The following is a 17035-nucleotide window of genomic DNA, read 5'->3' on the forward strand; positions in this document are numbered from 1 at the left end:
ATTATTTCAAAAAGGCCTTCCAAAAGGTTTATTTTTTCTATATCCCTACAGTCAAGAGCTCCAATTACTAACATAACGCACAAGAGATATTTATTGTATTGAATAAAAAAAAATATTGCAGAGTAACATGATTTAAAATATAGTATCTGGTCCCATTTGTCTTTAACATTATGCACAAAAATAAATCAAACATGTCAGAAAAAAGTCTCTTTGGTGTTTTAAAAATTTTGTTGAGTTTGATTACATGAAAGATATATCAGAACTACTTTCTGTTACATTAAAGTGAACACTCACACTTCAGAAGTTTGTATCACTATTTTAGCGGCTATTTAATAAAAACAGATTTTCACATAAGATGTAAAGACTATGGAATATCACTAATAATTATCCTAAATTACATAAAAGCACATTTGGCTACTTACATGTTAGTATTTGCTGTCGATGTCAGCCAGTCTGCTGCTAATCCAACCATATCCAATCCAGTGGAAAGTTGATTGAAGTATCTAGGATGCCCTGAATAAAATGGAATACCAGAATCAGGATTGCCTCCAATGAAAATAAATTCCTCTCAAACACATGATTTCTCTAGCTAAAGGACCTTGAAAGATCTGTCAGTAACAGGAAATCTGTAAGTAGAAATCCAACATGTACACACATGTGTATGTGCAAGAACACACACACACACACACACACACATGCACATACACACACACACCATAAAAGCATTTTCTCTAACCACGAAGACTACTTTAGCTTTTGATATTTCTTAAAACATACCCTATAAATCTTCCTTTAATCATACCCTATAAAAAATAATAAATGTGGTTTGCAATTTGCACACGAGTTTCTTTTCTATTTTCAATATTTTTGCAAGCTAAAATGCTACTGCAACCCACAGCTATTCAGACAGGTTACTTCTCGTTTACACTTATGCTGCCAGAAGTTCTTTTTCTGTTGCAGTCGTTCTGAGAATCAGTCATACCATGACATCCGCCAGGCATGCCAACATTCATAGTAATATCAGTGACAAATGGCTAATGATTACAAAAGACAGGGCAAAAATGAGAAAATAGGACACTTCGCTGAGTGATTTGCCCTGAATTCAAAAGGTGATGATTGTCTAAAGATGGTATGGACAGACAGAGCTAATTCTTGTCAATTCTTCTTTGTTAATTATAAACAACAGACTTCCTTCATAGTTGTGCTTTAAAATAAGGTCACATACAGTCAACATCACTGTTTTATCAACAAGATACATAAAGATATATTCAATGGACTGATTAGTCCATTGCAAGGCTTATCTAATTGACTTCTAGATCCCTCTAAAACTCTCTAAATGGACTGACATCCACATTCTCCTGAGGCTATTATTTAAAATGTGATTACAAATATGTCATTAGCATTTGGTTTTTTCCTCTTGCTCCACAAAAGCCTGTCATTGATAGGTCCGTGATTTGCACAGCAGCAAAAATTTTAGAAGATGGGCCATTATGGAAATAACATCTGATAAAAAGGTATCTTTCACATCCTGGACATCTGTCTAAAGCCTGGGATGTGATCGTCTCTCATCTCCTGCACAGGCGAAACAAGATAAAGGAAGGCAATGGGGAAGAGCAGGGACAAAAGCCAATGGCTAGCTTATCCTGCACTGGAGTGCTCTCTTATCAGCCTCAGGCATGTGGCCGGAGAGTTAGACACAGGGAAAAGATAGAAGCTGCAAAGGAGCACATTTTAGCAGGATCAGGACTTGTGCATCTACTGTGCATTCTCCAGCATTATTTTATGTCCTTGCGGCCTCATGGGGTACCTTCTACCTCTGACGCTGACCCCCTCAGTTTACCCATCCACGAAGGGTGAGAAGGCCTTTTTGCTGCTGTGGCTGCTGACGTCTGGAGCAACCCTTCACTCCTCTTTGCCTCACTGACTCCCCATTTCATTATGCTCGCAGCTGAAATCACAGCCGCTTCCTCCCTCCCGATGCTCCTTCATTCCTCCATTTCTCTTTCCCTAAGCCTTTTTTTTTCAAGTGAGGAAATTAATAAGAATTATCAACTGTATCCATTAATCCATTCTCCCAATTCATATGCATTTTCTGGATGAATGTGGTGTCTATGATTAGACAGTATTTAACTCTAGGGAAACTTGGGAATGAAACCTCTGCATAAGATGGAGAGAGATTGTGATGGGTGTGTTGTGCCTCTGGATATCAGAAGGCCAGTCCACCCTGATGATAACTTTCTGTAAATGGTGAAAACAAGTTTGATGCTTTCATTGCTAGGTTTCCCTTCCTCCCTCTATATTTTTTGACCTTGCTCTGCCATTTCACCTGAATCTCTCCTGCCTCAAAAATTTCATTCCCTGATCATGATGTGAAAATAGGGAGGGAGATGGTTTGACAGGTCAGATCAACAGGCCCTCTTGATGTCTGGCAGAAATATTCCCCTAATGACGTTTGCTCTCGTCCTGTGGCCCCTACAGGCTGCTTCCTAGGGCTGCCCAGCAAATCCAGGCAGGGCTCTCTCCAAGGAATTGTGAGACCTGCCCCCATCGGTCAGCTGTCCCTGCAGCCTTTGGCTTCCTGCTGCTGTCGCCACCCTGCCAGGCCCTGTGATGGGAGCAGAGCACACTGCGTCAGGCATCGGGTGGCCACACACAGCCTGTGCGGCCAGGAAGATGGTGAGCTTGAGGTGTGAGAACGGCTGCTTAGACTCAGGGATGCTCCCTGCAGACTAGCAAATGAGCCCGGAAGGATACGCAGACTCTGGGAACAACCAGCCTCAGGCAACTCTGACCCTGCTGCTCAAGATCAGTTGGGAAGAGGCCAAAAGTCGGTCCAAACTGCTCTTTGTGTCCTGGCAACATTCACACAAGGGTGGCCTCATCTACTGTCGCTTAATTCCCTTTGTCTGATGGTTTGGTAAAAGATTCAGGACCACATTTAAGTCCTACTCTTCCCCAGCCAGCACCACCACCACCAGCATCAAATCTAATGATCTCTGCAAATGAAAATTATTCTGGAATTCTATCATTCTCTGCTCAGTTTTCTGTGTTCCAACATTTCTTTTTACAGAGGTAATTTTAACAATCCATGAAGACTTCATTTTCCCACTGCCCTTCACTCCTCTCTAAGCTTGGAGCCCTAGTGGAAATCAGGTTAAGGTCTCTCAGTAGAAACAAGATGATAATATGCATTTTATAAAATCATCTCTGGAGGAGCATTAAAGTGTCTGGTAGTAGCAGGGATGGCAACTAATTTGAAATATCCTAAATAGTACGAGATGACAAGTATGACAGTTATAGCACAGAGATCTATAAAGTTGCCAGCTGAATAGAGAAAATGACTGCCGTTAATGTTTTGAAATGCTATTTGAAGGAAAAGGCCAGCAGACTAAATATGTTATGAAAACTACTGAGAGATTGAATTGATATGCCTTGCTTAGAAATCCAACTTAATCCATCACATTTTTATCTGAACTTTAAATAAAATACATTACAGTGATACCTAACAGTTTCACAAGCATTATGGCAAAATCTGAGTATTGAATTAGCCCATCTTTTCCTGGCCCTAAATGCAACACTGATAGACAGAACTATTACTTTCACTGACTTGCAGCTCCCATTATCTTAACTCTTTAGACTGCATTTCAGGCACCACTAGCTTTCAAGGATGAAGACACAAAACATTCCCAAAGGTTCTTTTGGTTTGGTAGCAATACAAACAATAGGTAGCAATTTACTATTAACATATCTAAATATAAGGTATGGGGAATGGGTCAAAAAAATGAATTAAAAGCATCACTCAGGATTGCACTATGAATGCAGGAAAAGCTGAGGAGGGGTAGGAAAATTTTTAATGCCTGGTATAAACATCACGTGGGTTCCTTATGAACGCTGAGGATGATGTCTAATACACCTTCAAAACTCCTATTCCATAGCCTGACTTTGATAGAAATCTATGTCCCAAGGCTTTTTGTATGCCTACCTTTCTTCTCTGTTGGTATAAATAATGTGAACAAAAAGAAAAAAAGAACTAAACTTCTCACAGCAAACATTTTAAGAATGTTTCTTATTGATTAGCATAATACTGCTAATTCATCAGCAAAAAATTTGCAATCTAAAAAGATGACGTTTCTATGGTGATGTTCATGTCATATTTCACATTTTTTATTTGCTAGCAAATCTCTTAAAGGCTACACATCAATTTAGATCCATAAAGTTCTCCCCGCCCCTGGAAATTCATTCATACTTATTTTTATTGCCTTAATGAAATGCCATGCCATCATGTATCAGGATGATTAGAGACAATGTAAAAAGCGAGGTTAATCAAGACCTGGGCAGATGAATAGCTGACTTTGTGTAGATAACATGAAAGCTCGGAATGCACCCAAATAAATGTTATAAACGAAGCTGTAACATGGATGAAATATAAAGAATCCTGTGAAAAGCCAAGAGACCACAAAAGCACATTTAAAAAAATTTCCCCCTAAGGATATCTGATTTGCCCCTCCCCCCTTTTTCCTTTATCTCACATACACAGTGGCTGGGAGGAACACACATCCATATATAACATGGCTGAATTGCTAAGCTAGCCTGTATCATGTCTGCTTGTGTGTTGTGCACATCTCCTTAAAAATAAGTGAAAATCTGAATTCAAATCTGAAAGGCTGGCCTTTTGACACAATGTGAAAACATCCTTCCTGCTCAATGATTAATAGGGTGGTGAGTCCTGTTTCTGACCAGTTTTATGCCAAAGAAAATACCAGCACAGCACTGGCATTCGGGCTTTTGTTTGGATCATACATTTTTGGAGCTTTTATTTCCATATTCTCTTTCTCCATTTGAGTTCTTTCTGCTGGTTTCTGCTGATGAATGTTTGCTTCTACACCAGCGGTTAATCTCCGTGTCCAAATACATGCAACGTAAAATCTGATGATTTACACTTAAATCATGTTTCTGACATTATCAACTTCAGAAGCATGAGCAATAACAGTGGAAGGTGTTTTGGATTAGAATCATTCTAATAATGACTATTTTTTACGTGATGAAAATAACTTTGCAATTTTGAAAATATCAGTAACTCCATCAAACAAAACATTTTATAGAAAAAAATAAAATAAAAATTGTAAAAGAAAAAAGAGCTTTATTATTTTCGATGAGACAATACCTGTTTTAATTGCATATTTTAGAGTTGTTTGGCAATGCATCAAAATTTCCTCCAAATTTTGTGGTTGGTCTGCCAATTCCCAATTATATTCTTGGAGAAGCTCATTAGGATAATGGAAATCAATCACTTTGGTTGATCTATCGAAACTTTTCACCACATACTGAAGTAAAATGTTCATAACATCTTGCAGAAACGCCAAAGTGGGCCTTTCTCCATCACACGCCGGCAGCAGGTCTAAAGAATGGAATTAAAATGCCACATTTTAATTTTACTGTGAAAATATTCAAGGCAAGATCTTGATGAGGCAATAACATTTCTTTGAATTGAGAGATTTCATGTTAAATAAAGCTTTTGGAAACGCAGAACATTTTTCTTTAAAAGGGAGACATTTTTCAAAGGTGAAGGGAATGAATGAGAGAAATTACGACTTCTCCTCTTCCCCAAATGACTGCATTTCAATTCATAACTTATATTGTTTACTTTCTTTTTTTGAAGAGCGTGTGTCTGCGTTTATCTGCTTCACAGGAGTTCCTCCTAAAGGTTGTTTCTCAGTAAGCCATCTTACGTGTTTACGGAAATATTTCACGTCAGAAGTGTTTGTCTGAATGCCTTCAGGCAAACCAAAGTGGAACAGGAGCCCTAGTATCTCTGGTCGGCTAGGAAGGCCCGCTGTTTCTAAAGTCAGTGTGTGTGTGTGTGTGTGTGTGTGTGTGTGTGTGTGTGTGTGTGTGAGAAAGAGAGAGCATGTGCGTATGTGTGTCTGCATGTGTGTGCGCGGGCATACATTTGGGAGACGGTGTGTAAGCGCACGGGGGTAAAACTTGGCGCGCGGGTTTCATGTGAATGGAATCGTTATCTTGTGCGATTGCAGCTACAAATCACTCTCGTGATCTAAAGACCTAAAAAAATTATGCAATTCTGCATTCTCGGGCACATTTGGAAACCGAGTCCCACCAGAGGCCCCAGCGGCCTAGGGAAGCCAGCCGTCATCGATTCAGTGCGCGCACTAGCGCCTGGGCCATCGGCCACCCGCCACCCCAAGGGCCGCGCTGGGGGAAGAGCGCCACGGCCTCAGAGCCCTCTTGGAGCTCAGAGGCCAGGTTCGGGGGCTTGGACCCAGCGGGCAGGTCCCGCATTTCTCGCTTTCATCTAAAGATTCTGGCAGGTCCAGCCTCCGCCGCCACCTCGACGCCCCTGTCGGGTTCTCAGCGCCGGGTTCCCACCGGCCGAGGTGGGCGGGGCAGAGAGAGGGGCAGGGGCGCCCCCGGGCTCCGCGAGAGCCTTTACCTGTTGCATGGAGAAACCCGTAGTTGACATCCGCTTTGGGGCAGCTGCAGGGCTTCTGGTCGCAGGCGCAGGCGGCCTTCCGGGCGGCGACCCGCGGGGGTTGGCTCCCGCCGCTCTCCGCCGGCTTCTCGGCGTCTCCGTAGAGCAGGGCTGGGTAAGGACACCGAGCGCGGGCCTCGTCTATCCTCCGCCGGGCCCGGCTCCCTCGCTCCCGCCCACCCGCAGCCAGGAAACCCCGACTCCGCTGACCCGGATGCGGAGGTGAGAAGACGGCTTGGACCCCGTGGGCCGCCAGCGCGCGACCTTGCCCGCCCCTGTCCCTGGGCACTCACCGCACAGTTTGTTTCCGATGCCGCCCGTGAACTTCTGAGCCACTTGGCACCAGGCTCGCGCTGCAAGGAAGGACAGGCAGGCGGACAGCGAGGCGGAAAGAGAACAGCAGACGGACGTGTGAAATTTCGTTCTGTGTGAACATCAATCAGTCCCGGGTCCGGGAAGGGGCTGCATTCCTCCTGGGGGCCACTCAGGACTCGGTGAGGCCGGCAGGTGCGGGAGGCAAGCGGGAGCCTGGCAGCCCGGGCCAGCCCTCATTTACTTGATCTGTTTCCCAAGGAGAAGCCCACACCGCTGCCCTTCCAGGTGCCAGTCGGCTCAGGCAAACTCCTCTCCCTGCCAAGCTTGGAGTTTTCCTAAATACTGAAGCTATCCATTTTTTCGCAGGCTGTCTTTCTAGACCAAGAAATCTCTCACCTTTCCCATATTTTTTTTTCTATCTTCACGGTCACTCTGTCCCTCCCCAGGGTCCAGACACCTGGATCTTAGTAGCGCCCCAGGCCCATGGATTTCCATGTCCCCGAGACACCGCGGTCTTTGCGGGGCTCTTCGAACCTTCTGTGGAAGGGGCCCGAGACTATTTGGGCGTCTTCCCAGGGGACAAGAGGCTGTAGAGGTCTTGAGCTCTTAGGCCGTCAAGGACTTAGCCCAAAAGCAGGGAGACGCGCCCGAAGAAGTTTCCTGTTGCCGGTGGAAAAACCTCCTTCGTCTTCTCCGTAGCCCCGCAAACCCCAGACCACCGCAAAACTCTCCCGCCGCAGGTCCCGGTTCTCTTTCCTACCTGTGCCGGGATTGTCGGAATCCCCGGAGCCATTTTCCGACCCGAAGGACCAAAAGCCAGAGCCCGGAGATGCCATCGGCTTTGGAGACTGGAGCAGGTCGCCTGCGAGTGCGAGCTGCGGGCGAGCTGCCTTGGGCTTGGCCCTGTGCGCGCGTGCGTGCCCGTGTGGCGGGAGGAGGGCACAGCCCGAACACTGGCGGGGCCGAGCGGCGAGGGCGGGTGTCACTCAGGAACAGAAAACGCGCGTGTCTGAGTGTGCGTGTGTGTATGAGAGCTGGAGACAGGGTTTAGGGACGTGGCAATGCTTTGGAAGCCGGGAAGCCTTAAAAGGGACGGGTACTACCTAAGGGTCCTCGGAGCCCGGACTCGGGAAAGCGCGGAGAGCCCCAGAGCATTTGAGGGAAAGGGAGTCCAGTGGGGATGAATGAGGGGGCGGCGGAGGAAAAAAACACGGGAGAGGGAGGGAGCTGAGTCGTGAGGATGCGAGGCAGACCGTGCACGCCAGCTGGAGTCAGAGTGAGGGGGTGGGAGGTGTGCCAGCGCGTCCTCTGGCGAGCCAGAGGCGGGAAGTGCGGGCGGCCGCTGTCCCGGGTGCTGCCACGGCCGCTGCGCGCCAGCGTCAGCGAGGGGCAGACTGGGGAGACCTCGGCGAGGCGGGGAAGCGTGGCCCAGAGGGGTTTTCTGTGTGCATCGATTGGGGTGTTGTTTGAGGTCTAGCTCCTGCTGAGGGGAAGGAAGCGGGGTTCCCCCGCCGCCCTCCTCCAAGCGGGTGCTGAGGTCGCTGCGACCTCGGGAGCTTGCGCCCCGGGCCGGCATCAGGCGCCGTTCACCAGCCTGGGGAGGGGACGGCGGGGGAAGGGCTCCTACCCGCTGATGGGCTCATTTCAGCGCCTTAGTAGAGCCTGACGCCTGCCTGCTGAAGCGCGCCGTCCCCGGGGGCGCACTGTTCCTGCGCGGCCAAGGGCTAGATCGCGGGACCCACCGTCCAGCCTCTGAGTGACGGCTGGGAAGAATGACTGCTGATTGAGGCAATTAAAATCCACGCTGGAGTCTAGAGGACCTCGGGCTGGGGGAAAAAATAAAACGAATGGAAACTTCTTGAAAGGGAACGAGACAGAGCGGCCAGAGTGGGCAGGATTGATGGCGGGTGGGGGATGGAATCAGGGTATTTGGTGACCTTGGCCCGCGGAGGCGTGGAAGGGCCCGCGGCTGGCGTGGAAGGGGAATCTGTGTGTGCCTGGGAGGAGAGAACAAGGTTTCCAACTAAGCAATCTCGGCTTTCCAAATCTGAGTAGGAAAGAAGGCATCGCCTGAAGGGCCCTCATTTCAAGGGACTTCAAACCATTGTCCCCACTCGCCCCGAGAGAATCTTCGCGGCAGCGCCCGGGAGCGCGAGATTGGCTCTCTCTGAGGCGTATTAGTAAGAGTTTTCTCTTTTTCTAATAAGAAAGGACGAGAAAGTCAGAATCTTTTTCGATGATTTCCTTTCTACAAAAAACTGTTACAGACAGGGAGGACGCCCTGAGGATTGGGAGCCCTTTGACGGTTTACGCTGCATTCTCCTGGCAGTGGAGATGAACTTCAAGTGCACCTCGCATCTCCGGGGCTCTGGGGGAGAGGGAGGGAGTGAGAGAAGGGAAAGGGCTGACTGAGGTCGGCTTCCCGAGGCGGCTGCCTTCCCCGCGCCTGGCCAGAGCGCCTGTCATTTCCATTGTGTTCACAAGCCGTTTTCTTTCTCTGACCTCCTGAACCAGCTACCAAAGCTGCTACCAAAACAGAGACCGGGGGATCCCGTCTGGGCGAGCACTTCTCGACCCTCGCTTAGAAGGGACATCCTGGGGCACATGTTGGACGCATACAGGCCCAAGTCCTCTATCCTGGAGCACAACTGTCCCTGGTCAATTCTCTCCACAAAGCGCTGTCTTCTGGCGCGCCTGAGTCCAGGGGTTCCCTGAGGAGTCATGGGATCCACACTATGGCAGCTGGGTCCAGTCACCAGGATGAGAGCAGGGAACCAGTGGGGCCCTGATAGGGTCCTGCCGAAGGCTGGCGCTGAGCGCGCTAGGTGGAGAAGTCCGGACCAGGCTGTGGGAACCTGGGTGGTGGAAAACTCAGGGCTCAATTTGGCTCCTCCTTTTCGCTCTCTTGGCTCTGACACTCCAGGTCACCACGATAACAACTCCGGAAACCTAAAGACTTGCGGTTCAGCCATCTGCACTTCAGGCATGGCAGCTCTGCAGCTCTCTCCAGCCTCGCAGAGGCTGGTTCTTTGTTGAAATCCATATCAAGTCCTGCAAAGGTTTTGCTTCAAGCCAGCAGTCTAGGGTTGCAGAACTTTCTACTATGGATGAGTGATTGAAAACATAAAGGTTCTTAAAAATAAGCGTTTAAAACACACAAAACCCCCAAAGAAGAAACAGATGAAAACACCCGAATTTAACTGATTTTTTTTTTTCTTTTTGGTAAAGCAATGGCTTCAAGTGCTACCGTTTAAACTCCATTAAATCTCACAGCTCTGGAGTACTTTCGATCTAATGGTGGTATTTACATTTTTTATTTAAACGCACCCTACTTCAGATGCAGACGGGGATCTGATTTGTCTTTGCTGAAGGCTGTCCCTCCCTAGACGGTAATTTGCTTTGTAATGACTTTCATTTCACTAAAGAGCCCATTCCCCCTCTCCGGGACTTGGGCTTGGAGATAACAAAAGAGCTCTGGGAGGTAATAATTACAGTCATTAGTTCACAAAGGAGGCAGCCAGTGAACGGGAAGGGAAGGCGGCCAGTGCTGGGGGAAAGATTTGGAAAGCCCTTCCTCAGATGAGGGAGACAGACCCAATCCTCCGGCTTGTAGGGACCGTTTCCTTAGGTGTCTGTGGTTTACTAAGATGCATCTCAGGCTCACCCAAAGAAGAGTATCTGGCACACATTTTCCTCTGTCCTTCCCATGCTTAAGTGTCAAAGGACAGAGAAAGAAGGGAAGATGGAAAGAAAAGGAGAGGAAACAAAGAACCACAGAAGAACACAAAAACACTGCAACCAAGCATTCACCAAGCCTTTGCCATTCTCTTCTCTATTCTCACTTAAAACATTGGTGCAGGGAAAATTCAGGGAGGGAGTCTGTTGCCTCCCTCCCTAAATTCTCCCTACACCAATAGAAGTAATAGAAGGGGCTGAGTGCCAGGGCTCTTGTCTGCAGGGGCCACCCCAGAAGGAAGCCTAGAAGGAAGCCAGACAGAAAAGCTGAGCTCAGCTTACTGCTCCTTACCCCTGGCCCCTGCTCCGCCCTCACCACAAACCCAGGCCTTCTGGAGGCAAGTGGACAGGTGGCTAGAGGTGGAAGGGGGCTAGGCCACTTTGGGTTTTAGACAGCCCTGCCCCTCCCAGCCCTTCTCTGGTGACCTGCTGTGCTGGTTTCCTGGGTACTGGCCATAAGGCTGCTCAGTGCATTCACACAGCTGAGGGTCACTCCTTACTTTTCAGTCGCAAACCCAGTGAGGCTGTGCTGCTAATCCAGGGAACAAGAAGGCCTGGAGTGCACTTGGACTCTGCCCTGCCATAGCTGCAGGTTTCCCCTTGGCCACATTGCAACTGTAAAATGAAGAGTTGTCTCTGGGGACCTTTTGGTGCCAACTCTTTGAGTTGGAGAGATGCCCTGTGGACCAGCGGTACAACAAACCTTCTGAGCCCCCTGCACGTGCCCTCACTCACTCCTTGAATATTCCCCAGAGTCTTGACTCCGGCCTGTGGGTGCAGGAGCCAAGGGCACCTACACACAAAAGCCCCATCCTGGTCAGAACCCTTCTTCTGATTCCATGCAACAACCTCATCACCTGTCCTCACCCTCTCCAGGTTGCTTAGATGGGAATGTCAGTTTCATAAAACAGCTTAAACCAGGTTTTAGAATAAGGTGCAGTCAACCCAGTAATGCAAACTTCTGTCTACCCACTAGCCTCCCCCATTTTAAATACACACAGAGTGGGAGTAGCAAAGATGGCCCCAAATCTGCAGACTGGGAGAACCTGAAATCTGACAGTTCCACCCAGTGGCGGCACCAGCATCTTTATAGATGGGGCCAAAGACAGCCACACAGATTGGGAAGGCATCGTGCAGGCAAGCACGTGTGGTGTGTTGGGGATTTAGAGATTGGAGGCCTCTGCGTTTGTGTGGCAAGGGGTTTTAGCTTAGATTGTGTTTGTCTGAAGTGGCTGGGTGGTGCTGGGAGTTCGCTGATGAGGGCACCTCAACTACCCTCCTTGGGCACCGTCACCAGCACAGCCTTATAGCAGAAGCCCCAGAGGGGAAAATGAGGGATCAGTCACGCAAACCACGGGTTTTCCAAGGCACTTCCTTTATTTAGCAACCTTAGTAACCAAAGGAAGAGAAAGAGCAAGTTTGAGATGAAGTACATCTTCGAAGTTCTCCCCACCCCTCCCGGGCTTTTTTCTCTTAAGATTCAACCGCTAGCATGTGTTCTGTTGGCTAAGAAAAGCCGTTTCCAAGAAAAACATCTGTGAAGTCACCCCAAATGAGAGAGAGGTTGGCGAGATCCCAGACGCAGTGGAGGCCACAGGAGTTAAAAAAAAAAAAAAAAGAACAAAGAGATCGATTCAGGGATGCCGCAACTGGCGGGCTGGTGAGAAAGGAGGGTGCGGGAGTTCGGCCAGAAGGCGTCGGGGGAGGTTTTCCGAGGGCTCCCAGGTCTCTTCTTTCGGGGCACGGAAGGCCAGCCCCGGCACTTGAGGGCCGAGCGCAGCAGGCAGCCTCTGCGGAGATCAGGGCCGCAGCTTCAGTGCCTGCTCGGCCTCTGCTGCCCTGCAGGCTCAAGCGCCTTCCGACGGCGGTGTCTGCCTCCTTGCGCGGTTAGGACTGCTGGACTAGGCGCCGGCGCTGGGAGGTTTTGCGCAGGAGCCTCCTGAAGTCGTAGGGGTTGGCTGCTGCCCCTCTCTCCTCCTCCTTCTTCTCCTCTTCCTCCTCCTCCTCGGGGCTCTCCGCCGCCCAGCACCTGCAAGCGAAACCCAGGGCCCGAGTGTCAACCGCACCACATTGAGCAGCGCGTCCCCACCTACCCCGAGTTAGGCGGGTCCCCTTCCTCTCACGTTCCGCCAACCGCGGACGTTTAGGAAAGGCACAATTGAAATGACTGGATAATGGCCAAACGTATCTGCGATAATTCTCAGCAAGTTTTCAAAACTCCTCTAAGCTGAGGAGCAGAGGGGCTGGTGGAGCCTGGTGATGGTGTTTAGATACGTGCTAAGTAAAGCTTCAGAAGGTGCAGTTTGGAAAGGTGAGTTTGGATTGCAATAATTCACAACCAAAAACAAATATTTATTTTAATACCTTAATTTTAACACACTTTGGTCAAACAGAAAAACTCAAATTGCCTAAATAGACACTCAATATTTTCCATTTTAAAACTGCTCAGATGTTTCTTTAAAAAATGCTCGCTCAAAATCTGACCAACTGCTCTGGTAGTGGCACCAAGAGCTACGGACCCTGTCGGCTTTTTCAGTGTTTCAGTGTTTTGAATGAGGTTGCTAGGCTAAGTTTCTGAACCAGCAAGCAACCCCTGCCAGTGTTTACCTTTAGATTCTGCAGTTTGTCTGGGAAGTGGGGTATACCCTAAAAATGCAACTACATAGATTCATTCACTCCTCACTCATTCATTCATTCACTGAGCACCTGCTAAGCACCAGCCACCAGTGTAAGTGATGGGTGAGCAGGAGTCCTTGCTGTCATGGAGTTTATAGTCTAGTGCAGGAGAGACCCACGGACAACTTGAAAACACCAGGTGGTAAGAGGTGCTGCACAGAAAAGTAAAGCTGGGTAATGGGGAAAAAGTGGTGTGTGTGTGTGCATGTGTATGTGTACAGGCAATTTCATACAGGGTGGTTGGAAAGGCCTCTCTGATAAGGTGATATATGAAGAGAGACCTGAAGGAAGAGAGTGAGTAAGCCATGCAGATCTCGTGGGGAAGGGCAGTACTTCCAGGAGGATAGCTCAAGCAACGTAAAGGCCGCAAGACTAGGGTATACACATTGTGTTCAAGGAACAGCAAGGAGACCACTGTGGCTTGAAAAGAGTAAGCAAGAGGGGGAAATAGCAAGAGATTGGAGAAGGAGGAATGAGGATAGAGTGTTCAGATAATTTAGTGTTCAGATAATTTGGGACCACCTCAAGGACTTGACTTCTACTTACAGTGAGATAAACACTGAAGGGTTCTGTGCAGAGGAATCACGCATAACAGGATCTGTCTGCCAGGATGAAAGCAGGAAGGCCTGTTAAGAGATTCTGTAGTAATCCAAGCAAGACTGATAGTGGCTTACACTAGGCTTGTGGAGGAGGAGGTGAGAACTGGCCAGATTCTGGTCATACTTGGAAGTAGAACGGAAAGGGTTGGCTCACTGATGGATTAAATTGGGGTGTGAAAGAGAAGAACCAAGAATGTCCCCAAGGCTTTTGGCTTAAACAACTGGAAGGATACTGTCATTTAATAAGATGGCGAATACTGCAGAGAAGCATAATTTTTGCAGTGGGATAAAGATTTTAGTTTTGGTTATGCTAAGTTAGAGATATTTATTAGATATTCAAGAGGATATCAAATATATGAGTCACGGCAAGGCTAGATATTTCAGTTCACAAATTTTAAGTACAAAGACAATTTCCTTCCTTCCTTCCTTCCTTCCTTTCTTCCTTCCTTCTTTCCTTCCTTCCTTCCTTCCTTCTTTCCTTCCTTCCTTCCTTCCTTCCTTCCTTCCTTCCTTCCTTCCTTCCTTCCTTCCTTCCTTCCTTCCTTCCTTCCCTCCTTCCCTTCCTCCCTTCTCTCTCTCTCTCTCACTCTGTCACCCAGGCTAAAGTGAAGTGGTACAATAACAGCCTCACTTGCAGTCTCAACCTCCAAAGCTCAACTGATCCTCCAGCATCAGCTTCCTGAGTAGCTGGGACTACAGGCGTGAGCCACTACGCCTGGATACTTTTTTTGTTTTTATGTTTTTGTAGAGACAGGATCCTACTAATGCTATCCAGGCTGGTCTTGAACTTCTGGGCTCAAGTGATCCTCCTGTCTTAGCCTTCCAAAGTGCTGGGATGACAAGCATGACCCACAGTGCCAGGCCAGGAATTTTAAGTACACAGACAATATTTAAGGTCATGAGAGTGCATGTTGATAAAGCAAAGGACTGGGACACTCCATTATTGAGAGATCAGTGAAATGAGAAAAGTCAGCAGGGAGAATGAGAAATAGCAGCCAGTAAGGCAAGAGGCAAACCAAGAGAAGTGCTGTCCTGAAGGCCAATGAATGAAGTACTTAAAGAAAAAATGAGTAACATAGGTGTAAAATCACCGAGCATGGCAAAACGGAGGTCACTGTTGACCTTGGCAGAGGCAATTTCAGTGTCATGCTGGGAGAGGAAACCTGAGTGGAGCGGCTCAAAATAATAGGAAGAAAGAATGTGCAGGAGGTAGTATCATTACTCTTTCAGGTTTTATTTATTTACTATACTGAAGAGCAGAAAAAGTGGGTGGTTGTAAAGGGGGGATTGGGTCAAGGGTGTATTTTATGATGGATCTGAATGCATCATGTTCACTAATTGCCAGAAATGATTTGGTAAAGAGAACAAACATTCAAGGTGCAGAAGACAGAGGGGACAATTGCAGGACAATGCCCTTGAGTCAGTGATAGGACTTGAATTTAGTGCACAAAGGGAAGGTTTCACTTTAGCTAGGAGGGTGGAAAGGTCATCCATAATATCCTGAGGGAAGTAGATGGGTAAGTGGTAGGATAGATTCAGCATGTGTCTGTTATCTGCTACTGTTATAAAAGAAGGTTGTCAGCTGAGAGCCAGGAAGTTTGGAGGGTTTGAGGAGAGAGGAGGAAGTTTGAAAGAATGGACTGGGAAAGTGGCATAAAGGATTTTTAGGGAAATGTAATATTGCAAAGTAACTAAGGGCCTGCCTAAGGTGTGGTCATAATTTTAAGTGGGATTAAATTGTTCTGATTTTACTCAGCATTGGAGTTTACCAGTTGAATATAATTGAAGGAGAGAGGGCAAGGCCATTGGAAATATATGCAAATGAATGAAAATAATGATGAAAGGAGAGGTCTAGAATGTGGCCTGCAGATGGAATATGCTTTTATCCTGGTCCATTCTGAATAGGGAATTAAAAGGCAAAGAAAAAGAAAAAGACCTTTGGCAAGGTCTTTCAGGACACCCTGAGCCCAGTGGATACTTGACAGGGAAGGTCAAGTAGCATCATGATGGGTATTGAAGGAGCAGATCATCCTCTTTTGAGTTACTGACTTGAATTTTCATACCTATTCAGCTTATTTCTGTTGTAAGAATATTAAATGTCACCTATCTTCCAGGTATATCACACACATTATTTCTAATTCTAAGGAAAACTCTGCAAGGCCTTAGATTCTTGTTATTCTCAACTTGCAGATGAGAAAACAGACTGATCCTAGTTGCTATGGCTAGTAAGAAATGGAGTGCAGATTCAAACCCAGTTCTATAGGTCTCAAATCTTATGCTTTCCTCCTTGTATCCTTTTGCCTCTTTTTTTGTTCATGCTTCTTTCACAATTCTCCTGTCTCTTAAATGAGGCACTTGTGTTCCATCTTATTTTCCCCTTTTCATCCTCCATTGATCTTTTTGCCATAATTAAAACCTGCTTATGCCCTAAACACCTCACATCTCTCACCACTGCCCAACAGAGACCCCACTAGGTCCCATCTTCAGAGGAGACAAGCAGATGTCAGCCTCTTGTTGTCCTCTTTTTCTCTAGTGCCATTCTCTCATCACCGATTGCCTGCCATCAGCTTTTATTCATTTAGTCCATGAGAACAATGAACTATCAACAACAACAACAACAAAAAAAATCAAGAAAACAATCTCACAGTAGCTACAAAAAATACTTAGGAATAAATTTAACCAAGGAGGTAAAATACCTATACACTGAAAAGTATAAAACACTGATGAATGAAACTGCAGATGACACAAATAAGTGGAAAGATATTCCCTGTTCATAGATCAGAATAATTAATATTGGTAAAATGCTCATACTACTCAAAGCAATCTACAGATTCAATGGAATCTCTATCAAAATTCCAATGACAGTCTTCACAAATATAGGAAAATCAATCCTAAAATTTATATAGAACCACAGAAGACCCCAAATAGTCAAAGCTATCTTGAGCAAAAAGAAGAAATCTGGGAGACATCACACTACCTGATTTCAAACTGTATTAAAAAGCTATAGTAAGTAAAACAGCATGGTACTGGCATAAGAACAGATGCATAGACCAATGGAACAGAATAGAGAGCCCAGAAATAATCCAACATTTACAATCATTTGATTTTCAACAAAGATGCCAGAAACACACAATGAGGAAAGGACAGTCTCTTCAATAAATGGTGTTGGAAAAACTGCATGTCCACATGCAGACGAATGAAATTAGATTGTTATCTCACT

General features: G+C 46.8%; 2 protein-coding genes across 16 annotated transcripts in view; both read right to left on the reverse strand.

Moving 5' to 3' along the window:
- Positions 1–8084, reverse strand: part of LOC105480007 (glutamate decarboxylase 2) — an 87148-nt gene extending 79064 nt beyond the window's left edge. The window contains exons 1-5 of one of the 2 annotated variants that reach the window (XM_011738419.3): positions 7566–8084; positions 6784–6843; positions 6452–6601; positions 5165–5398; positions 423–513 (exon numbers count right to left, since the gene is read on the reverse strand). In XM_011738419.3, coding sequence (XP_011736721.1) covers positions 423–513; positions 5165–5398; positions 6452–6601; positions 6784–6843; positions 7566–7641 — 611 coding nt within the window. In that variant the 5' untranslated portion in view covers positions 7642–8084. The remainder of the gene's footprint in view (positions 1–422; positions 514–5164; positions 5399–6451; positions 6602–6783; positions 6844–7565) is intronic. The other variant, XM_011738420.3, reaches the window with a different exon arrangement.
- A 3818-nt stretch (positions 8085–11902) lies between these two features.
- Positions 11903–17035, reverse strand: part of LOC105480009 (myosin IIIA) — a 310637-nt gene continuing 305504 nt past the window's right edge. For 11 of the 14 annotated variants that reach the window (XM_011738421.3, XM_011738428.3, XM_011738422.3 and 8 more), the window contains one exon: positions 11903–12569. In XM_011738421.3, coding sequence (XP_011736723.2) covers positions 12428–12569 — 142 coding nt within the window. In that variant the 3' untranslated portion in view covers positions 11903–12427. The remainder of the gene's footprint in view (positions 12570–17035) is intronic. The other 3 variants (XR_011608191.1, XR_011608190.1, XR_986226.3) reach the window with 2 other exon arrangements.

The sequence above is a fragment of the Macaca nemestrina genome, chromosome 9 (genome assembly GCF_043159975.1).
Source record: "Macaca nemestrina isolate mMacNem1 chromosome 9, mMacNem.hap1, whole genome shotgun sequence".
NCBI lineage: Eukaryota > Metazoa > Chordata > Mammalia > Primates > Cercopithecidae > Macaca > Macaca nemestrina.